This window comes from Callionymus lyra, chromosome 2 (genome assembly GCF_982586985.1).
Source record: "Callionymus lyra chromosome 2, fCalLyr1.hap1.1, whole genome shotgun sequence".
NCBI classification, from domain to species: Eukaryota; Metazoa; Chordata; class Actinopteri; order Syngnathiformes; family Callionymidae; genus Callionymus; species Callionymus lyra.
In genome coordinates, this window is record NC_141819.1 from 20379262 (window position 1) to 20403705 (window position 24444).

The 24444-nt window shown below is 41.2% G+C and overlaps 1 protein-coding gene across 3 annotated transcripts in view; it reads right to left on the reverse strand.

Moving 5' to 3' along the window:
* LOC148085897 (uncharacterized) overlaps positions 1-24444 on the reverse strand; it is a 50429-nt gene that overhangs the window by 6844 nt on the left and 19141 nt on the right. For all 3 annotated transcript variants that reach the window (XM_087784030.1, XM_087784031.1, XM_087784032.1), the window contains 6 exons: positions 23774-23854; positions 23066-23178; positions 21867-21925; positions 17762-17851; positions 4938-4981; positions 338-531 (listed from right to left, as the gene is read on the reverse strand). In XM_087784030.1, the coding sequence (XP_087640156.1) occupies positions 338-531; positions 4938-4981; positions 17762-17851; positions 21867-21925; positions 23066-23178; positions 23774-23854 (581 nt within the window). The remainder of the gene's footprint in view (positions 1-337; positions 532-4937; positions 4982-17761; positions 17852-21866; positions 21926-23065; positions 23179-23773; positions 23855-24444) is intronic.

Consider the following 24444-nt stretch of genomic DNA (forward strand, 5'->3'; position numbering starts at 1 on the left):
TTTACAGAGATAATAAATAATTGTATTTGTGAAACAAAGACTTGCTAAAAGGAACTGAACATTAAATATAAATGATTATAAATCTGGAGATAATAAATAACACACAAAACAGAATACATTTATAACAATAAAACATATAATATATTGTAATATCAACCTGAACCTCCATTTTCTCTCAAGATCCCTTCTTATAGTTTCTTTATTCATGTAGGCTGCATTAATGCAGGAACGTGGCTGCATGTGGCAACATTTAATGACACACGTTTTAAGACATTAAATAAAAATAAATAAATGTACAATATCGTGACTAAAGCCGGTCTCAAGTAGAGTGTCGTACTTCTCTTTCCATCCGAGTCGGCGTGAACTTTGCGGACCAGAAATCCATTCTTGTACAGGAGTGTTCCAGAGGGCTCGGCCTCCTCCGACAGGGACTTCCCGCTGCTGCCCACACGCTTCAGGGTTCTGGAGGTGTTGGAGTCGCACAGGCTGTCCCCCAGCTCAGAGAAGGACTTCCGCAGCTCCTCCTCGTCGCTATGGAGACGCACAGAAAAGAAGAGCAGATTCCATGGTGACGATGGAGCCGCATGTGTCATGTCTCATTAGCGACGCAAGTAAACACATCATCATCATCATCATCATCATCATCATCGTCGTCCTCCATCCGGTCGCTTTGTGAGAGGACAGCAGGTCCAGGAACTTCACGCCCGGACTGCAGAACTCTCATACATGACTCAGTGCTCGGCTTTGTTGTTGAACTAGACTTCTCAGAGCAGTTTTGAAGAGAAAACTTGTTTCCGCCCCTCTGAGAAGCAGGTATTCTCTGTGTTTGATCTGACACCTTCAGTGACGGTTTCCTGCTCCAGATGCAGAGCCGGGGCCTCCTCACACACAGAGGCAGGAAGGGAAAGAAGTGGATTCAAGAAAAGTTTTTTAATACATGTCTGATTTTTCTGTGGGGCAGCAAGGTCGAGCCAGAAAGCAGTGCAAACACACCGGTAAGCGTTTGTGGCCCTGGCACCCACTTAACTTTAAGAAAAAATAGATAACACTGAAAATGGCGACCTTGAAAAGGCACAGCGCCCGACAATGGCTCTGACCAGCATGGGGACGTGTCTCTGTGTTTTATCCTAGATCCACTTCCTCACTCCATACTCTGCTGCATTATAAATGATGAAGGCAGCAAAGCTATGATTCAACCGTACAGGCCTCCCTCACCCATGTGGACCCCTGACCCCCCTAACTGCATCCCTTATTCATGCTACTGCCATCAGGCAGATGTTAAAGAACCCCACTGGCCCGGAAAATATCTACGAAACATTGTTTGTCTGCAATAACTGTTCATAACAGCACAATTTAGACTATAACATAGTTCTTTTTTTTGAGGGTGGATGGATGAATGGATGGATGGATGGATGGAGGGTGGGAGGGAGGGAGGGAGGGAGGGAGGGATGGATGGATGGATGGATGGATGGATGGATGGATGGATGGATGGATGGATGGATGGATGGATGGATGGATGGATGGATGGATGGATGGATGGATGGATGGATGGATGGATGGATGGATGGATGGATGGATGGATAGATGGATTGATGGATGGATAAATGGAGGGATGGATGGATTGATGGATGGATAATTGGAGGGATTAATAGATTGATGGATTGATGGATTGATGGATTGATGGATTGATGGATTGATGGATTGATGGATTGATGGATTGATGGATTGATGGATTGATGGATTGATGGATTGATGGATTGATGGATTGATAGATGGATGGATGGTTTGTATAGATGGACAGATAAAAGTATAGATGGATGAACAGATGGTAAAAATGGAATTCAAGATGGTGCTGCAGATGTGCTGCCTGGGTGGGTTGGTTCCATTTTTCTCTCTGTGTTTACAATACCGGCAATGATAGGTACAGTTTTCTGATTCTGATTCTGAATACATCTATCCATCCATCCATCCATGAAGATCAGAACGTGTTGTGGCGCATGATAGAATAAAGTACTTCATGCACATCTGCCGCTCGGTCAAAAGTTCATCACAGTCATCACTTTTTCATCGTTGTGTAGAATAATAATAGAAAACAATGACAGATGAACGTGTTTCTTTATCTTATAAACATGACCTCTGTGACACAAACTATGAGTTGGGCATGACTTTAGTAAAATCTTATTTCAAACATGCACCAGAGCTGCAAGAGTCAGTGCAGGTGTCACTCCTGAGATGCCTTGACAGCAGAAGCGCCACCTGTCGGGATGAGAACCAGCAGCTACGAGTGTTTTGGAATCCTTGCCTGTTATATTTAACTGGAGTGTGTCACAATAGAAGATGTTCTGTGTGTTTCTATTTCGTAAGAACACAGAAATTCCACTTGTTACTCACCGCCCCCCCCACCTCTCAACTGAAAATAGAGACGCGGTTCACTGCCGTACCCCCCCGCACCCCCATCCCTCCTGGGACCGGGCGCTGACTAACCAACACAACAAGTAGTTAACCCCGAACAGCAGTTGCGGAGAGAACCGGAGATGGAGCCAATGAGCATGTAGCCTGTTGCCTGGTAACTGCAGGCCTCAATCCTTCTCCTCACTTTTTTCCACTCGTCGAGGGAGGGGGCGCGGGGAGCAGGGGAGGGGGCGAAGAGACAAAGCGGATCCTTTAAAGATGGCAGAACATTAGCAACAATAACACGGAGGGAGGAAGGAGGAAGGGATGAATGACGGGTTGAAAATAAGGACAGGAGTCATAGTAAAAAGGATGGGAAGCATGTAGCATTTACTACAATAATTGGAGAAAAGAAAAATGATTAAAATAACTCAAGATTTCATGACATAGGAATTTCAATAAAAACTGGCCTCAATAAGGATTCCTGGATTCCTTTTCCTGATCATCTTTTCAAGGTTTTCCTCTCAGCTACAAGCTCTACAGCACAGAGTTTGACTGACGGTGAATTTGTGGCGTGTAAAAATCATACATATGACATATTTAATGTCGAGAAAAGAAAAATGATTAAAATAACTCAAAATTGTATAGGAAAAAGTAAAATATTTGAATTAGAAAATGTCACTATTAATCTCTTTTTTATTAGCTGAATATTCTTTTAATGACAGCACACATTTTTGAAGGACTTCAGAAGCTCTGTGTGACTAAGGAAAAAAATACAAATCACTTATTATAAGAGAAATGAATGTCGTCGTCACAGCTTCGCAGTTATCTCTCCATGTGCCCTCGATCCGCCTCTCCTGCCTCTCCCCCAATGATAGAAGGTCTGGTTCCAGTGATCCAGAACCTAATCTGGTTCTCCACTGTGAACGATTAACATATTGTTTGAGGTACGTATCGTAACGGAAACCAAAGGTAGCTCCTCTGAGTGTCTAATATTACAACTTGTTGCCTCATTCTTTGGGTGAGAAGAATCCCCCTCTTTTCCCCTCCTCCCTCCTCCTCCCCCCCCGCTCTCCACCCCCGCCACCGAGCGAGGAATCATGTATACATCTATGAGCTAGCAGAGAACATGTGGGTGCATCCAAGTGCAGAATGGTTGACTGTGGGGGAGTGAAATAACATCCATTTGTTCTGAGCAAGATGAGTTCACCTACACAAACACACACCTGTGATCCGAGAGTTTATCCATATTCACGTAGTCGTACGACGAGAGGGAATAAACAAGAGCAGCGAACCAGTAGTTCATCTTCGCTCGTGTCTAAAATGGAAGATGAACTTCAGCGCGGCTGCAGAACGTGTAATATTTAAAGACGTAGTTTTGTGTTTGCGGACGTGTCACAGAGTGTGTGTCTCGTCTGGGAGCGTGTGATAAAATATGCATCAGCAGACCGGCACAGTGTGAAGTGACAAATCCAGGTTCCAGATCCAAGTGCATCTCTGCTGGACGAGATGGATATTTGTGTTCCAGTTGTGTGTGCGATTCATAACACATCATGTTAAATCTATTTAACGAGATGTGTATTTAAACCTATCTCAATAAAGAAGAACCACCAATGATTACAAGGACTGACTATTTTGTGTAAAAGAGGAAGAAATAAGTCTCCTTTTGATGCTGTATTTTAGCAGAGATTTGGTGACTCTCTTCTGTAGTCTGTGGCGTTTATGGGTCACATTTCATCATTAACCTAAGCTCTATCCCATAAAATGGACCACCACTATTGTCTCTTGCTCCAATGCATTTCCCAACTAACCCTCATCTGAGGACAGGCCACTCACTGATTAATTGAGGTTTCTGTCGGTGAAAACTCATAAAATCATGACATAGGAATTTCAATAAAAACTGGCCTAAATAAGGATTCCTGGATTCCTTTTCCTGTTCATCTTTTCAAGGTTTTCCTCTCAGCTACAAGCTCTACAGCACAGAGTTTGACTGACGGAGAATTCGTGGCGTGTAAAAATCATGCATGTGTCAGTGATTTTAAGCTGGATGCCTCTCTGCGGAGCTCCTCTGTCCACTTTTATTCAAGCAGCCTCGGGAACACTGTGGCTATTTTTGGATGGATCGTGGGAGGCCGGTCGCACCTTTGTGAAGGATGCAGGTAGAGAGACGTTTAAATGGAGCTCGCTCTCTTTCTCCTCCCGATTCTCTGTCATAGCGTGTGTTTATATGTACAGTACATCCATCTGTTCGCCGTTGAGCCAGAACACGGGAGGAAGGCGAGAGCAATGCGGTAGCTATGGAGTCGTATCCATGGAGCCGTCACTATGGCAACAAAGCTTGGAAAAGCTAGTGACTTAATTGGCATCTGCGAGGCACCGCTGAGCTGTGATCCAGAATAAAAACCCTTGACACACTAATGTTTGCTTCACATGGCCGACAACGGTGTCATTAGCTGGGCTGCTAACAAACGAATCAATACTGTTTCCACCCTCCCGACACAAAGACCGATGTAGAGACAGAAATGAGGCCACATGATGTCACTTACAGGGTCCACTGAAGCTTCTGGTTCTTGATGGAGTTGTAGAGAGCCTGCAGGGGGAGACACAAAGGGAGATTTTAACACAGTTAAATATCAAAGTGGTTTCCGAGAAGGTTTGATCACATTGTATGATTGATGAGCGTGTAAAGCAAGATAGCCTAACGGTTACAAACAATTCATCACAACATTTCACAACCAATCCGTCAGTTTCAGAACCATTAACCTCACAGGCAGCCGACCAGATGACAGGCTGACCAGGACGCTAATCCACTGGTAAGTAATTAAGACTGAGCCATGAAGGCAGCGACACTCAAACAAGAACATTTGCAAAAAGGTTTTTTAAAATTGCAACGGTGTAAAATGTCGGTCCTTGGGGCGACAATTTAGCAGAGAGGTGTGTTATGTATGAGAAACTGAGGCATCTCTAGGTATTGCACATGAATGAGTAAAGACCACAGACACCTAACCTAGATATGAAAATAGTTAACCTGAACTTTAGCTCAGGCCAAAATGCTATTAAATATATCATATACAGTATACCTGGATGTTTAGGTATTTTGATTGACTGACCTGGTGAGCTTCACCATCCAAAAATAATACCATTATACAATTAAATTTCTATACTCACTAGCAGCAGATGTTATGAAAACCTTTCCTCAAACCTAAGTAGTAATGACTACCCCTTAATAAATCATTCCATCTTCAGTCAAGATTTATGGAGTCATTAACCAAACAAGGGCAGGTCAATAGTCTGATCAGAAAATCTATTCCCTTGTCAATCAGTTAGAGCTCCGCGTCATCTGTTGGCTTAACTGTCTCACGTAGAACCATGAAGCTACAATAACAAAATGTGATTGTCATTGATGATGTTACCACAATTATTTTTTCAAGATTCATAATAATTAAGACATTATCTCCATCCACGGTCCCAATCGAGGTTTTTCAAGTTCTTCTTCTTCAGTGTCCTCCAGTTCTTTACCAACCTTAGGTCTTATAGAAACCCAAGCAACAACTTTAGACCAACATCAATGTCTTGTAATCCTACCCATGACACTTTAGTTCAAGGCAGAATCTTCACCTAAAATGGATATTTAATCACGTCCTTGTTTTGAGATGTACAATTCAATGAACAAGTCATCCATCAGTCGGGAAGCTTCTGATCTGTGGAGTTACCAAAAAACATCATATAATAGTGACGATCAAATAAAGATGTGTCAGGAATTCCTGTTTTTGAAACCTTGGTTTAACGATAAGTTGTCCGAAATTAAGGCCAAAAGTTTTTTTTTTTACCTGTACAGATTTATAATAGTTACAGAGGAGATGGTAATTAACGGTCGATATGAAATCTCAACATAACCAGAGCTCCAAATTCACCATAACCAAAGTAATCAGTACAGTGGATTGTGGATTTTCTCCAAAGAAATTGGATTTCTAATGAGTTGGATTCAAGTGTGTAATCAGGTTAAGTTCCATAGATGGCTCTGAAAGCGATCAGGAATATGCCCATGAATATTGATGAGGGGCCAGCCGGAGACATAACTGCTGATTTAGTTCTGGTTTCCGACCGAATGTGGTCATGAATGTCAACGCTTACAGGCGTGAAGCCGAGCTCGGACGCAGCAGGAAGCCAACGTGTTCTACAGAGAAGATGAACAGAAGGCGGGACCAGAAGTGTTGACAGAAGTGATGAAGAAAACTTGGAAATGCAAATTTATTTGGATCACATGTTGCTGCCAACAAATGGTGGATTATCCAAGAAAGTGTCTCAGTGATTGGTTGATGAGCTTGTGGATCAATCAGACACTTGTACTAGAGCCTCTCAGAAAGAATACAATTGATTTTTGGGTTTCTAGACACCTTTCTAACTCTCTACTTTGGCCTTCAACCATAAAATCCTTTATCCAACAAATAAGTGCTTTCGGAAATGCATCTCACCGGCAAATTTTTCTATAATAGTATTTTGAGAATTATCTTTTCCAAAAGACCAAAGAAAAGTTACGTACTTCTTGAGCAACATTTGAGCACAACCTTAACATGTTTGCCTTGGACTGCAAAACAAACTGCAGTACTTAAGAGATAACACATGCATGCATCGGAATGAAACGTATTTTATCAGAAATCTTCCAAACTATTCGTACCTTCCTCCTCTTACGGGCCTGAGGGTGGTTCTGTCCGTCCTGCGCTTTGCCTAGCAAGTCCGGAAACACTAGTGGTTTGAGTGAGCGTGAGCGCGGAGTTCTGGGGTATCGGAACGGGTCCATCATCCGGAAGTCTCTTCCGTATCGTACGGTGCAGAGAGAGCGAGAGCGTAGGCGGCCTGCAGAATGCAAGCTGTTCACTCCGATCATCGTCGGAAGATCGGGTCCGTGGACCTTTTGAAAAATCGAGCTAGTGAGTCCTTAAGTAGGAATCAAATGTTAGAAAAATGTTTGGGAGTGAAAACACATCACTGTGGTGCCATAGAACCCTTGGATCATCTGACAAAAGTCACCATCAACAAGCCACAAGAAGTAAATCCAAAAGGTACTTCTACTGGAGCCTACAAGAAAATAACTTTCCCAGGAAGCATGTGAACTCACACCTGTCCACAAGCAAGCTGGAGACCAGAAGACCCTGAACTATCCACCCACTGTCCCACTGGTGAAACATTGAGGTGTGAGTAGAGCAGACGTAGATGGAAGTCGAAGCCCACGACGATCGTACTCAAGCTCCAGTTGCTTGACAAAGATGGAAAAAACGGTGGAATATCAGAAGGAAGCGAAGGACGTCTGCGTTCAGACCTCAGCACAGGGATTCCAGAGAACACCCCCTCCTCTCGATTTCGTCACTACATACGACACCAAAAAATTTTAAGAAAGAAAACGCAGCACACGGATGCAGCTGCATAGTGACCATTGATAAAGGCTGACAATCGTCCTGTCCTCCTCCCCTGACAGAAACTCCCGATGAAGATGAGGATCCTTCCTGTTGATTCCTCTGTTCGTCGGCTTTGCCGCGGTCTCTCTCTCGTGCTGCTGCGGAGACGAGGAGACGGAGAGAAGCCGGAGCTGAGCTCACTCTCTTGCTTCCCTCACTTCGTCAGTGCCTCTTCCTCCTCCTCCTCCTCCTCCTCTTTCTCTCTCCCTCTATCATCAGCAACAAATCACAGTCGTCCTCTACCAAGCCGGCGAGGGTTTACATGCACTTCATCAGTTTGTTCTTGTAATTAGCATTCAGATTTGGTCCAGAGGGAGAAAGGAAAATGTTCTCACTACTAACATCCATGAATTAAAACCATTTCTCTTTTCTTTCCAGACTTCCACGATGCATCAGGACGGAAATCTAAAAAAGCCACAGACTGAAAGAGAGAGAGAATGGGGGACAGATAGGATTGAGTGGCTGATGGAAATCTTCTCTTTGAAGACAAATGGATGAGGACTTTCCCGGAGAGAAATCTGTCAACTAGAGTTATTGACTCTAAAGTCACTCAGGGAAACGTAATGGACAAGGAAAGAAGAGCTACCAACAGTAAAGGTTATCAGTTATAAACAACACAATCGATCTGATTGATTGTGAACAGTGACGCTGGAGAACGATTGGACTTGGTGGAAAGGTTGTGTTCTAAGTGGTTTGTCTTGTCACTGTGAATAATACCTATATAGAAATGTTGTAGAAGTAAAAGACAAACTCTCTTTAAACACATGAGTCTCCTTAAATAACACAATTTGATTATTATCCCAGACAAATAAGAGATTGGATCCAGACACATTTGCAACCCTTGAATACTGGGATGGTGTTTTTAAATGTGTGTGTGTGTGTGTCTTAAAAGGATCTCAGACCTCTGTTGTACTCACCAGTATGCGTCTGTTTGTACAAAACTATTGACATTAGAAAATGTGCTTAAACCCTGCCCACTCAAACACCTGGTTTTTCTGCAGATGAAATCTTGTCTACTATAGCCTCACCAACTCAGCTGTGATTTATCAGACATCAGGGTTTGTCATTGCGGGTCTTCCATCCCAGAAGTATCCTCCTTCAAGGGACTTGTTTTATAAAAAAAAGCAGGGTGTGATTACAGCTGGCTGGAGGAGGAGTGAAGACAATTATTACATCATAATGGACTCCGTTCTCGTAACCTCTCGTTCACCGAGATTTCAGACAGGGTAGAACTTGGTAAAGTAATAATAATATTTAATAATATCATCAAGATAAGGGATTGATTTATTGCCCTTTCAAAATGATGAAAAAATTAAAATATTAAACATTATTATATTTCATAGAAAGCTGTATTTTAAGGTAAAGGAACACAACATTTTCTAAAACACATTTCCAATTATGAGCAGAATACTTTCCATGGCAGTGTTTCAGTAACTGAATCAACATGTTCTCTCACAGGACAACATTGTAAATCTAAGATATCCTTGGATCAAACATGTATTCTTTTTGTAAAGACGGAAACACCTGCTAGTCAGACAAATCAAATCTAACAGAGACATAAAAATAACTCTCCGCTCAGGACTGACCTCGATCAGTCTGCCCCTCCCCAACTTCTTCTCACTCAATATTTCACATCCGTCTAAATCTCTGGCTTGCTCCCTCGCCGACAGTTCAGACAGCTTCAAGAGAGGAGTGAGCGGGGAGCGGTCTCTGCTGACCCAAGCAGCTGTCTCTTCTCTCATCCTCCTCAAGTTAAGGCTTTCAGGACAGCGTTTGTGCCATTCATGTCTAATGCAAGAGATGTTACGCTGAATGTTTAACAACTTATTCAAAAATCGAGTGATTCAATCTCTCACATTGTTGAGTCATTGACGAAAAAACAGTTTTCATCCTTGTTGTGAAGAATTTGTCCAAATTTCTACATGTTTAAATCCATCCATTGTCTTACTCATCCATGGAGTCTAAAGTTCAGTTTTGGTTCTCTGTGGCAAGATGACCTATGTAATCATTCTACCTCAGTCACAGATCCTCATTTCTCACCCATTCCCATTTATACCAGAGTAAAACAGATAACAGTGTCTGCAAACTCTCCTAGGGCGGATGTGTGGGCCTCAGAGATAGGATGAGGATTTATCAACTGAAGCCGGAGGGAATCATCATTTCAAGTTTGTCCTTTCTGTTGTCTTCCATTGAAAGGTTTCCAGGCACGACCAACTGGAGGGAAACTATAAAAATATACACCTGGCCGACTGGTGAAGTTATATCTAAGCCTGGGTAAAGAGATCTCAATAACAGCATGTACTTCTCCCCTTTTTAAGCATTGCAAATCTTGATTAGGTAGAACTTTGTTATTGGAGATAGTGATTTTAAAAAAAGGAGTTCTCCTTTGGGAAATTGTTTTTTTCCAATTAGACACAGCAATACAGCAATTATTATTACAAATAAAAATAAGAACAAAGAGAAATAAAGAGAAAGAACAAGATGATACAATCTAAGTCTAAAGATAAAGAACATAGATCAAAGACAAAGGAAACAAAGATTAACATAGAACAGAATGTCAAGATGGTTTCGCTCCACTCCTGCTACTTTCCCTGGACTATAAAAATTTCGCTGGATTATTAAACCTAGAGGATCCCAGACGTGTTTCCTAGAGCGTCAGATTGGCTTAACAAGACTAGTGAAGACTAACTGCTTTACCTGTTCTAACCGTGTTAAAACAAAGCATGGACATTATCCCAACATTTCTAAGACGTGAGATTGATCATCACTAAATTGGCACTTCTCTTAAGCACGTTTACCTATGATTCTTCTAAGCAATTGGTTGGAGACCATTGCACGTCTATGGTAGTGGTGCTGGAGGTTTTCACCACATTGGAACTACACTATACTACTATTACTAGTACTAATAGGAGGTGACAAATATGTTCTATCTTTTTTTTAAAGGATTTTATTTATTATATATAATATTTCTATGGAATTTAGCATCATAGTTAGCATAACAACTCTTGTAAAAAAACAACCACATTTATGAGCGTTTTGTTATGGTTAGCCAAAACATAGGCCAAGGGCAGGATGAATTATTTTTTGGCCTGATTTTTGTCATGTCTGACCTGGTTGATTCCTTGGATGGAATCAACCAAAAATACAGGTAAGTGGTCGATCCAATGCCTGCTTCCATTAACCAGAGGTGATGGAAAACATGTTTCTCTTGCCAAGAACACCAAGACGGATGATAACTCTTCTTGTAAACAGACCACTTCAGATGAAAGTTGTTGGATTATGAGAGTTAACCTGTAAAGACATACTTTCCACTGAAGAAACCCTGAGATCTCCAGCTAAAGAACATCTTGCAAAAGAAATCAATGTAAGATCCAACATATATAGCATATGCACATAGAGCGCCTCCTACTGATTATTGATAAAACATTTCCAAGCTTTTCTTTGCTATACTTATAAATTAAAACTGGGGTGATTTTCTTCTCCTTCATTAACCACAACAAGCAATTCATCCATCTTTCCTGGCTGCACGTAATCGATGACAGCAGCGTAGCTAATTACAGTCAGAGTAACAACTGATTGAGTCGCAACACTTTGGGTCTCAGCACTATTTGTAGTTGATAACCGAGTGCAGAGAGTCATTCGGAGTCAACGAGTGCAGACTCATGCATCTTGGTGTCAAACATTCTCGACGGCTGGAGGTTCTTACAGTGTACCAGACCATTTAGTGAGGAATTATTGGACATTAGACGAGTCAAGCCGTGGTACAAACATCAACGTCTACATTATTTATAATGGGAATGAAATGACATTACTGTATTCCTATTTATTCACTGGGCAGGCTGGCAATGTTGTTTCTTGTTTTTTTGTTCATCACAAGGGAGGCTACAGGTTTACACACACCTTGACCTCGAATCTCAAGCTGCTCCCAGTTCACCACTCCGTCTTTCCGTGTTAACGTATTGTGATCATATGAGGATTAAAACCTCTAGGACATTATTCTGTCGTCACACGATGCTCCTGAGAAAGATACACTTTGTCAGTGCTGAGCATTCTCTCAGATTCCTGAGGAGTGTCATGGCCTCAAAAATGCTTTAATTTTAATGAACATGAACAGAAATGTTTCTGGAGTCATTCCAGGTGACATGAAGATGAAATGACACGATGAAAGAACTAAAAGATTGCATGTAAGTTGTCAAGTCCTGATTGTGTTTGCTGTCATTGTGTTGTATTTCCTGATTTTTCCTTGAGATGTTAATAACACTCGCCTAGAACCAACTTTACAATCGGCTCCCCCGCGGCTCCTACTTAAGCTTTCTGTTTCTAGTCCGCTGTGTCAAATCCTCTTCCCTTAGCTGATAAAGTTTACCTTCCTGTTCCTTGGTTGTTTTCTTGTTTGGGGCTTTTGGGGCTCTTCTAGTTTCATCTTTTATGAGTGTGATCTTTCCTCCTCTATTGATTTTTACTGCTTTCTTACGCTTGTGTTGACGGCTACTTATTCTTTTGTTTATTTGACTTTCTATCTGTGTGTTTTGCCTGCAGTTGTTCTGATTGCTATTTCTTGTGTGTTTCAGATTCTTTCCATGGTTATTATATATATATATATTTCCACTTGGCTCTTCATCTTATTGTTTGTGCTTTTTTTGTGTGTTATTGTTAAACATGCTCTCAGTTTTTGTTGAGTCTCTTCAGTTGAGTCTAGTGTTTCTAGTGCCTTCAACACTATCCAACCCACTCTGCTCCAGGACAAACTGACTAAGATGCATGTGGACCCCGGTCTGGTCTCCTGGATTACGGATTATTTTACTGATCGACCACAGTATGTCAGGCTGAAGGATATCAAATCTGACACTGTGGTGTGCAGTACAGGAGCACCTCAGGGGACAGTACTGGCCCCTCTCCTCTTCACCATCTACACTTCAGACTTCTGCTACAACTCAGAGCTGAGTCTCGTCCAGAAGTATGCTGACGACACTGCCATTGTTGGATGCATCAGGGACAACGGCGAAGACGAGTACAGGAGTCTGATACGTGACTTTGTGGACTGGAGTGAGAGGAACCACTTGCAGCTGAACACCTCAAAGACCAAGGAGCTGGTCTTGGACTTCGGGAGGTCCAGGACAAAGCCACGTCCAGTGTCCATCAGAGGCGACGAGGTGGAGATAGTTGACAACTATAAGTACCTCGGTGTGTGTCTGGATAGTAAACTGGTCCTGCAACACAGACCATGTGTATAAGAAAGTTCAGAGTAGACTGTACTTTCTGAGGAGGCTTCGATCATTTAACATCTGCAAGAAGCTCCTCTGCATGTTCTACCAGTCTGTGGTGGCCAGTGTCCTGTTCTATGCTGTGGTGTGTTGGGGTGGAAATGTGTCCAAGAGGAGTGTCAACAGGTTGGACAGGTTGATCAGGAGGACTGGCTCTGTGGTTGGAATGAAGCTGGACTCACTGGTGACAGTTGCTGAGAGGAGATCTTTGAACAAACTACTGTCCATCATGGATGATGACAGTCATCCTCTGAACACCGTCATCAGTGAGCAGAGAAGCAGAATGAGTGCACGAATGCTCCTACCCAGGTGCAAAACAAATAGACTCAGGGACTTATTCATTCCTCGGACTAATAAATTGTACAATTCTGAGTTCGGGGGCAGGAGTGGAGTGAGAGTATCTGGATGTTCTGTTCTATGTTAGTCTTTGTATCCTTTGTCTTTGTTGTTTTTCTTTGACCTATGTTCTTTGTCTTTATCTTTAGACTTAGATTGTGTCATCTTGTTCTTTTTCTCTGTATGTTCTTCTTCTTATTTTATTTTTATTTATTATTTTGTATTTTTTATGGAAAATTGCTGGCTGTTGGAAAAAACAATTTCCCGAAGGAGACCTCCTAAGGGATCAATAAAGTTTTACCTTACCTTACAATACCTTACTTGAGTCCAGTTTGTTCTGGGTTACATGACACGAGTGGTACAATTAAGCTAGAAAGATAACAACTTCTGCAATTTGTTTTTCATTTGTCATTCATTTCAACCCTCTCATAGAAGCAAATTTTTTATCTGTACTGTATATAGGATTGTCATACAAATGAAAGAAGCAGCGAGATACTTGATCTGGTCGCTGGTCTGAAGGAAACGGCCACTGGAGGATATTAACAGTATTTATCTTCTCATTACGATTAATTCACTGATGGAGACAAATGAGCAAATGGTTCGTCGTGACACTCATCACATCAGTTTAATGATCATGTTTCTGATTTCACTCGGGAGAGATTTAGTTTCCATGGTGACAGCAGTAAATGATATTAAAGTGCATGTTCAAGAACATCTGGTTCGGAAACTGATGCATGAATTAGTGTTGTTGTGCTCAGGGATGAAAATGAGATGTTTTTACTTTAGGCTATGAACATCCTTGAGGTAAAATACTTCTGTCTGAAAAATGGATTCAGTGCCGTTTGTCGTACCACAAAGAACCCTGGTGAGATGTGGCTCAATAGTAGCGCCGTTTGTAAAATGAATATCTAACATCCTCAAGTTACAGATACTAAAAAAACTATGGAAACTTTAATAGTAAGAGTAACACTGGTCTCTGACCAGAACTCACTTGCGTAAGAATAAGATAATTGACTTTTTAATGATGTTGACTCGGCATTTTCTTAAATCAAAGTACTTTCCTGCTGCTGAATAACATCATCATAAGTGAGGTTGGATGTGTAGACTTTTTTAGCCATGCCTAGATTTATGTACAGGTATTAAATCTGGGGACGGGTTTCTCCAAGTGGATGGGAACTTGAATTTTCACACCATAGATCACGGTTACATTAGGATTCATGGAGCATATCTTGAATTATCTCCAACTTTCCAAAATAACTTTTTGCATCTTAATAGAGTGAATGAACTCTCCTTCTGAATGTGTTGCTGCCATCTACCTGCAAATGTTGGATTGGCTAGTTGACATGTTTTGGGAAGGTGCAGGGGAATTTGGAGTTAATATTTCATGGATATGCTTTGACGTCCTGCTAGATAGGGCTTCGAGTGCTGCCCGTTAAATTCCTCATGCGATATGTGACAGAACCAACGGTGCAAAAACCTTGTAACAAGGTTTTAAATCAGGTCAAGCTCTCCTTTCACTCATCTGTTTTATCTTCTCATTTTCCTACCGCGTCTGGTCCAAATGTTCGAAATAGAAAAGGTTTTTTAACCGCAAAGCTTCACGGCTCAGAAGATTGGCTCTCCATTTGCTCCCCTATTGTCGTGTTAATGGGAAACATATCACTGAGATTAATCAAGAAAGGGTGAACCGGTCAGAACACGTAAGAGACGATTACTAGAGGAGAGAGAAAAAGTAGTGCAACAATCTGTTCTGAAGACTTTGCAGTTTGACAAGTTAAAATACATTAATATTATTTAAACATGTTCCATTAATGAAGTTAGACATTATATGTTATTGGAGTTCAAGAGGGTAAGAAATAAAACCAAATAAAATACATTGTGTGGTGTTAATATTAATCATATTGTTCTTTTTTGAGGCAACAAACACCTTGTGCGCCACTTCAGAAACGTAACACTTACACCGCATATATCATAGAACGAAATAGCAATAAAATGATGTGTGATGTGTGGGAGCATTGGCTACAAGTATTATTTTCTTACGATCACAATTATAAAGATACAAAGACCAAAGTTATCATCCTTGGTTTCGTAATCAATAACTTGTTTGATTAAAACATAATTAACGGCTAATGCAAGAACGAGACTCCTGGTCGTCGTTGTTGACAAACGGCCAGGATTATTAATGGAAAGTCAATAAACTCAGATGAACTGATTTGTTTTCTAATGTGTTCACAGCAAACCAGACACGCGCTGGGAAATGACGGAAGGAAATGAGCTGTAGGAGCACGGTCTGGGGAGGGAGCAGGTCATTGGACGTCAGGAATTGATGGAGCGATGGAGCGAAGGAAGTTCAACTCAGCTGTTTCCGTGTTCAAACACTTGTATAGGAAGATGAGACTCACGCTTCACAGATTTTAAAACAAACTGCAGCATAAAACTCATGATGCAGCAACTGACCTGAAGTGAGAGCTCTTGTAAAAATGTGCTGGAGTCCACGCTTTGTAGTCGTTCTGTTATCACTTGCTAATGAGACACACTAACGCCTCATGTTCGTCCAGCTCGCCTGTTTCAGTATTCTGCTTGGTCTCGTTCTTATTCTTCTCACCACACAGATTTAATGTGATATTTCACTCTCTCTTGAAGATCTCATACATGTCTGCTCTCCACGTGTCTGCGGTAGACGTACAGTATTCCTCGAATAAGGGTTTCCTTTTTGTTTCGTCTGCTTTGAAAATATTGACCACTCTTAAGTGATTCAATCCACCTCCAGTTCTCCCGAGGGAAAGCCAAGACGTTACTATGACAACACAAGACACAATCCCTCAAGCAAATGTCCTGTGTATCGTCACAGTTGGACATGTCTGGAACACCTCAACTGGCTTCTTTATGTCATTGAGGATCTCTAGATGTATAAAGATCAGCTGATACTAACAACTGGTTCCTAAATACTCTGCAAGGTACTGTCAACCTCTCACTCAATTCCTCGATGACAGGAGTCAAGGTCATTTGTTTCAAAGAGACGTGGATGAGAAGAACGTTATTTCATCTGTAGCCAAATCCTCATCCCAGACCCCTTCCCTATTGCTGTGACCATTCCAGTGACAATTGAATCAACATCAACCCATTATCTTGAAGCTACCAAACCAAAATCAAAATCTAGCAGATAATTATTTTGGGGTTTATCCCAATGACTTGAACGCATCATCTCTTACATTGGTCCTAATAATGGAGCTTTCTTGCTTTTCATTCTTCTGCATCTCTACATGATTCTTCACGGCTCGATGCAGTATTGGCTGCTTTTTCCATATCAACCAATTTCAGAGTGGAAAGTAGACCATTTAACTGTTAACGTACAGGTACGTAACCCATCCAAGTTAGTCTTGGCATGACACTGCAGAAATCCACGGGAAAGTGCATGACCACAACTCTCCAGTATTAGCATGTTCTGCACCCCATAATCCAACTTGATACTTGACCTGCACTGTTTCTTATCATTTCCAAAAAGCTGGTGCAACTGTAAGCGAGGAAGCTAAAAACACAGATAGATGTGCATTTTGAGGACTGAAAAACTAAATGGATTTGGCTTAAGGGTGAAAAACAAACAAGCGGGAAAACAACAGTGGCATCCGACAGTATTCCTGGAGCTGTCTGGATGATACAGACTCTTCTAATGATGCTGCTGTTTATCCTTCAACTGGACTCTCATGCAATCTTAGGACCACTTCACAAACTGGAACCTTCTGTAACACTTCTAAGTTGGATTTGAGGCACGTATCCCACATTTGAATGAGTTATTAAATCTGATGATGTCATACATCACGTGTGTTGTAGGCCGACAACTTTTGACTTTACACACGAGTGACATCAGTTCAACATTTCCAGAATCTGTGTATTTTTTATCAACCCTTGTATGTCTTGGCGTGTTTTAAAGAACATAACCCATGTTTTTGTAGCATTTTCACAGCTGAATTGAAACATTGTTTTGTACTTGAAATAAGACGGTGCATCTCTTCCAGCGCAGCTGAACACACTCCTTCCCTCAGGCCTGTCATTGTCATCGTCTCCAGATCACATAACAATTAGACGCTGTGGCTACGCTGAACCAGGAAGCGGCGTGTCCAGACTGAACTCTGATTGGAGGCCTCTGGAGAGGAGGTGGACGCCAGCTGGCAGCGAGACACTCAGTCAAACACACGACCCAGGGACAATACAGCAGCCTGTTCTGTGCTCCGTTTGGGGTGATAATGTGTGTGTATGACAGCTCGTATGTGTGTGTGACAGCTTGCACATGAGTGTGCGACTTCCGACTCTTACTTTGAGCAGATCCTTAGGAAAGTCCTGGCCGTTGTTCAGACCTTCCAGGTTGCCGACGAACTGAGGGCATGACATTCTCTTCCCGATGTTCTGAAAATAGACAAAACAGACATTACAGAGCAGATTGCAATTAAAAAAAAACCCTTTTTATTTCCCGATGGATGCAGTTTTAAAACCAAGAAGACAATAAATCCTAATAAAATAAAATGGAGGTATTATGTCATGTACAAGACAATTCCTCGCCGGGAAATCTCAAGAGTGGGATGTACGCTTTTCCCTATAACGAAGAAACTATGAGAGCTACAAGAGACTAAAATCATATTCTGATATTTTGGACTTTTATCTGCATTTTAAAGTTTGAATGGGGTTTCTATGTGAACGTATGCCAGAGCAGAAGATGTTTGAAAAACTTTCTTGACCTTGTCTCATTCGTTCCTTATGGGAAATATACTGGTCATAATCATCTACTTACGTCGCGAAAAATGTATATTGTGTTGAGAAAAATAATAGCAGTGCGAGTCCAATCGAGCCGCACGTTTCGATGTATTTTTTGTTTATATGCGTTCAACGGGGCGGGCCGTGAAAAGTGCCAAAAAGTGGAAGGAGGATAATAATAAGAGGCCCGGGGAATAGCAATAGCTCTGCTATAGCGGTGTCCATAGTGGGCTGATGAGCACTTATAATAGTAACATATTTTTGTCTCTTGTTTACAGTGTTCCAGGAAAGCAAATTAATATTTAAAGATACAAACGACCACAACCTGTGTCACTAAGTACTGGGTGATACCTGATCAAGTCTCTGGACGACTGAGCTCTTTATTCTAGGTGTCGTACTTCTATACTAAATGCTTTTTCTTTCAGCCTTGACCTGCAGATCATGGATGTGTAGACGATTGAAGACGACTTCATAGGAAAAGATCATTCTTATTTTATTTGCCCTTGGGCAGTGCTTTTCATCTGTTTTGTTTCCCTACATTTATTCCCAACTGGTCCCATCACCACAGCTGTTCCATCCATCTCATCTCCGTGTGTCCTCACAGGCGCGATATCGCAGCTTCTCCACTAAAAGCAAGTACCTCAGTTCCCACCACAATTTCCCTGAAGAGACCGGAGATGAATAAAGCACAAGAAAACTGGCTCCTTATACTATCAAGCTCCAGCTCAGAGTAAAGAGTCGTTCACTGTGCTTTATTATTACACTGTTTTACAGTAATTATGATGATTACACACCTCGCTTCTTGCAAAGAAATCTGACCAAAATTCGATCAAACAAGATAGAATTATTGTAAAATGTGTAACATGTTTTCGGAGGATTGTTTGTGAGCAGCCGAGCCGCCCACGGCTCCTGTAATGAATCTTTCATCTTCAGAGCTGCAGAATTGCTGCTAATGGCCCAGATTTGTGGAGAGAGCGGCGGATTAATGAAGGAGGCTCAGAGGATCCAGATCTGCCACCGATCAGACGCCGGCTTATGTAGCCCACAACTCTCCAGAGTCTCGGGGTGGAAGAGGCTTGATCAAAGTTTGTTATTAGCCGACGTTTTTTGTCGCACAGCACAAGCGTTTCATTGAGAAACACGACTGACACAGATCTACACAGTGATGGAGGATCTGAGGAAACACTCAACGACACTCAGTTTCATATCCCCTTTTTTAGAATTGAATAAAACTGTAATTCATATATTTTGCTGGAGTGGACGTGGAGATTGGACGTTCAATATTATATTCACAGTGTATTATTGTTTGCTATTGCTAATCTTTTCACTGGAAACTGAGACAAAAATGTATTTTAATGTATTCTTAATGCTGTATAATATAACTCAAACATTGTATCAATTCTTTGATTTCTGAGCTTGCTTTTACCCCGTTCTTAGGTTCAAGGTGACCCGAAAACAAATGTGTTTGTAGTATCCCTTGTGTTGTCTCTGGATCAAGGTGACCCAAAAATAAATGTGTTTCTAGTATCCCTTGCATTGTCTCTGGGTTAAGGTGACCAGAAAAACAAATGTGTTTCTAGTTTCCTTGCGTTGTCTCTGGGCCAAGGTGACCCAAAACAAATGTGTTTCTAGTATCCCCTGTCTTACCTTAGGGTAAAGGTGACCCCAAGGCCCAAAAACAAATGTGTTTGTAGTATCCGGTGTTGTGTCTGGGGTCAATGTGACCCCAAGGAATGAAAACAAATGTGTTAGTAGTATCCCTTGTGATGTCTTTGGGTCAAGGTGACTCGAAGGCCTGAAAACAAATGTGTTGTGGTATCCCTTGTGTTGTGTCTGCGGTGAAGGTGACCTGAAGGAATGAAACTAAATGTGTTAGCAGTATCCCTTGCGATGTCTTTGGGTCAAGGTGACCGGAAGAACTGAAAACAAATGTGTTGTGGTATCCCTTGTGTTGTGTCTGTGTCAAGGTGACCTTAAGGAATGAAAACAAATGTGTTAGTAGTATCCCCAGTGGTCTTTGGGTCACCTTTCACAAGGGTTAAGTTGGTTATTTTGCTAAACATGCAAGCTATGTGACTATTCACTTTTTTGATTGACATTTCCATGAGATATGTGTTGATGTGTGGATACAGATTTTTGTTTTCCCATCAACATCAGTTCTTCCTGAGGCCCCTCATCCAGAAATGTTTGAACAAGTATTCTGAGCAGCACAGAGTCTGAGTAAGTGTTACAGCTTCAACAGTCTGCGACCTTCAGTGCTCACTGGACTGGCTTATATGCAGCAGGGGAGGATCAGCTCCTGCGTGTCTGTCACCATGACCCTCAACAAATGGAACTCCCTCTCAAAGCTTGTTGTGCTTTCAGTGGAGAGCATTTGTTTTTTAGAGCATTTTCTAACCAGTCGAGCGGAAACTAGCGAGCGATGAAGCAGATTATAAGGCAGGACACAAATGTTTGCGTCCAGAGCTGACTCCTCTCTTGCTAAATTCATCATGAATCATGCAATAGAACCAACACTAAATCTTGTAAATCATCTGCAATCCGGGGTCAAATCTATTTATGACAGCATTTTTGAGAAGTTTCTTTCACTAAAATACCTGATAGAAGTATAGAAAACATGCTTAAAGATGTATTTTAATCGATGCATGTATGTGACTTATAGCTAAGAAGAGTCACTGTCCCATTCAACCTCCGACTCCTCTTTTGTCTCCAGTTTGGTCTTTTTGCTGGTCTTATCCAGAGTCTTTTTGCGTGTCTTGTTCTTGTTATGTTCTTTGGGATGTTGTATGGGTGCATTATTTGCCCCTTTGTTTCCTCTTTTCTTACGTTTCTTGGATTTCTTCAAGTGCTGTCTGTTTTTCCGTCTGCGTTTGATGGACCTCTGAACGGTGCTTTTGTTGCCACTGCGCCGTTTCTTCGGGTCCAGAGCCAGCTTCGACGGGCTCTGGGTTTTTTTGTCCGATCTCTTGAGCCTCGGGGAGTTGAACGGATACTTAGTCTGGACATTCATTTCCATGTTCTTGACCAGCTCCCTCTTGCCCTCCGTCTCGAACTGCGGCCACGGCAGCTTGTCCATGTTGATCTTCATGATCTTCTTCTGACCCGGTAGGTTGTTACGATGCAGTTCTTGCTGGAGCTCCATGATGATTTTGCGGTAGGCCCGCACCGTCACGGACGCAGCCTCCAGTTCCTTCAGGGCCTCCACCAGCCTAGCGAGCATGTTGGTCCTCCTCTCCTGGATGGCTGGATACTCTGTGACGAAAATCATCTCCCGCAGATGTGTGAGGATTTTGGACAGTTCTTTGATGTCGCCCTTTATCGCGGTCCGGTGCTGTGGTCCGACACACATCAGCTTCCACTTGGTGAACACCAGCTGCTGATGTGCCTCATCCTCCCACTTCTCAATCAACTTCAGTGCTAGTTTCTGATTGGTTGACATCACACTGTCCGGCGACAGTTGGGCTTGACATCCATTGGTGGTTTCTCCTGAGCTGCCATATTTGTAGTTTTTCGTTTTAAGTATCTCCTTTATGACATCATAGTTTACAGCATGTGGAATGGTTCCCTCAGTCCGGACTCTTTGATTGGAGTCCTTTGAGGAGTTTTGGGTACTTTTATCAAAGTCAATAAAAGGGGCGTCGCCGTGTATAAAATATCTTGTTCCACTCACCTGTCCATGTAGATCTGTGTTCAACAGCATGACGGCACACGTGAGCGTGTGAACGGCATCTACGGATCAAAACACAATATTAATATCCTCCTCCAAAAACTTAAAATACTTGGGTGTGTTCTACATCTGGATGAATGGACTTCAAACACATTTCTTTTTACAGTTGGTTGGTTTGAGATGGGATTACAAGTCTGGATGGTTTCGATGGTTTTGAATTTGCAGAATAAGTACCGGCAGTTGTTTTGAAGTAGATTGGAGGAGTACGCTTACATTGATACAGATGGCAAGGATAACAGTACTTACTGTCTCAAAATATAAAATTTAAATTCATATTTCTGTAATGATTCGTTTTGAGAAGTCATGACTCACATGAGAAATTTTTAGCTATTATTTTAACAATGTTTTTCACTGTTTAACTTTTTCTTGATGACCGTCCGTCATACATAAGTGGGTCAAAGACCGTTTTTTTTAAATGAAATAGTAGAGGTACTGAGATACTTTCAGAATAAGAAAACTTATTTATAATAAAACGTATTATTATTTATAAGTTATCAGGAAAATAAAACCAGTTAACCACCAAATTACCACAACAAGGGATTTTATGTACTTGTTGTTAACACAACATTACATTTTTTTTGTCAGTAGGGGGAGCCAGACACAATTTTTTAAACTTACATATTGCTGCTTTAATGTCTTAAAAAAAATCCAACAGCATCTTTTGAAGATTAAAAAAAAAGAAGTAACAAAATAAACTGTCTCTAAATATGCATCATGTTACAGGTAAAATAAAGTTATATGTTTACAACTTACTGTATACTTTAATAGTGTCTGTATGTAGTTTATATTCATATTTCACATGAATTAATTTTGTATTTTTAATTTAAACAATGTCTTGTCGCCCAAGTGGAAATTAGAAGCGACAAAAATAGTAATAAAATGAATATATTACTGTATCAATTCTTAAATTATGATATGTGTTCATGTTTTATAAATCTAATTTAATAATGAATAATATCTCAAAATCTTTCAGCTTCAAATTGTAATAACTTGGAAACTTAAGTAACAACAGGCTTGATTTAACAAAGGAGACAAATCCTTAAATGCTTCAGTCGCCCACAGTAAACAGATGTGATCCTCTAGCAGAAGCTTTAAAACAGCTTGTGGAAGTCATCAAGCCGGAGTCGACGGTTAGAGCTCACCTTCAGTTTGAAGGACTTCTGGATTGCAGGCTAAGTAACGGCAGGAGAAGTGAGACAGCACTCGCTCTCTCTCCTGCGTCTCACCCACCAGAGCGAAGTGACCGAGGAAAGACCTGCAGATACAGAGTCAACATTCAAACACACACTGTGGAGACAATACATGTTTGCATCGATGTGACCCGTTTGAAGAAGTGAGATGATTGTGGCAACTAATTGTTGATCTGTCAAATCAATTAAGACTATTTAAGATATATTTAAATATCTTTTTCAAAACGTTCATTCCCTGCAGAGCCAATACTAAACGCTAGATGGGGGCATTTAGTTAGGAGAGCTTCTCAAAATGTGTTTTTTTTTTCAAATGCTAAAGGGACTTTTTCTAGTTAAAAATACTTTTATAAGTATAATAAAAACTTGAAAATGAAACCCTGTAGTTGTAGTGTTTCATTTTAAATCACTTGTTCACCTTAATAAAAAGAGTGACCAAACTTGAGGATATTGAAGTAAATGGTCAAGCACTTCTCACTGTCTGTTTCTATTCAATGTGTTTAACCCTTGTGTTATCTCAGGGTCAAGATGACCCGGAGGGCCTGAAAACAAATTTGTTGTATCCCTTGTTTTGTCTTTGGGTCAAAAACCTCCACCACTGCATATGTATTTCTGGAAGCTGGAACATGGACTCAGAAGCAGCTGAAGAGTTAATATGCTCACCTGAGTGCCTGGTCAAGGGAGAGGCTGCTAAGGTTGAAGAACATCAGATACTCTTGTGCCACCATGTGACTGAAGTCGTTACTGTAAACAGAAGAGAAAAAACAAACCTGCATCAACCGCAACATTTTAACTATGCAGACTTCCTACTGGTTTGGGAGCTCAGTCAGCAGTTCAGCACAAAATGGAAAACGATACACGTTGATCTTAGAAGAGCTTCAATTCAGATTTTTCTTTCATCTGCCACTGATGGACAGATTGATGGACGGATGGAGTGTCGCAGCAGAATCTTATCCAATTTCAAAAATGCTTCCAAATGAAGGTGAACATTGAATATTTTTTCCAGTAAAGAACAATTCACCAACACTTTGCAAGTGTAATCACTGTGTAATTAGCTTGACATCAGTGTCAAAGTGTTGATGTTTATTTATGTTGTTAGTTTTTGTTTCGTGTCATTCTATTAATGAATAACTATAATAAACAAATGGTTGCGGACCAATCACTGTATCAACATTATTGCCATGAACAAGACAGATTATTTTTTTTAAGTACCATCCACAACAAAAACAATTCGGCAATTCAAAGATATCCATTTATTTAGATAAAACATTATATGTAAAATAATGAGTAATGTGCTGAGTTTATATGGTGTCGATTTACGATCTGGAACTATC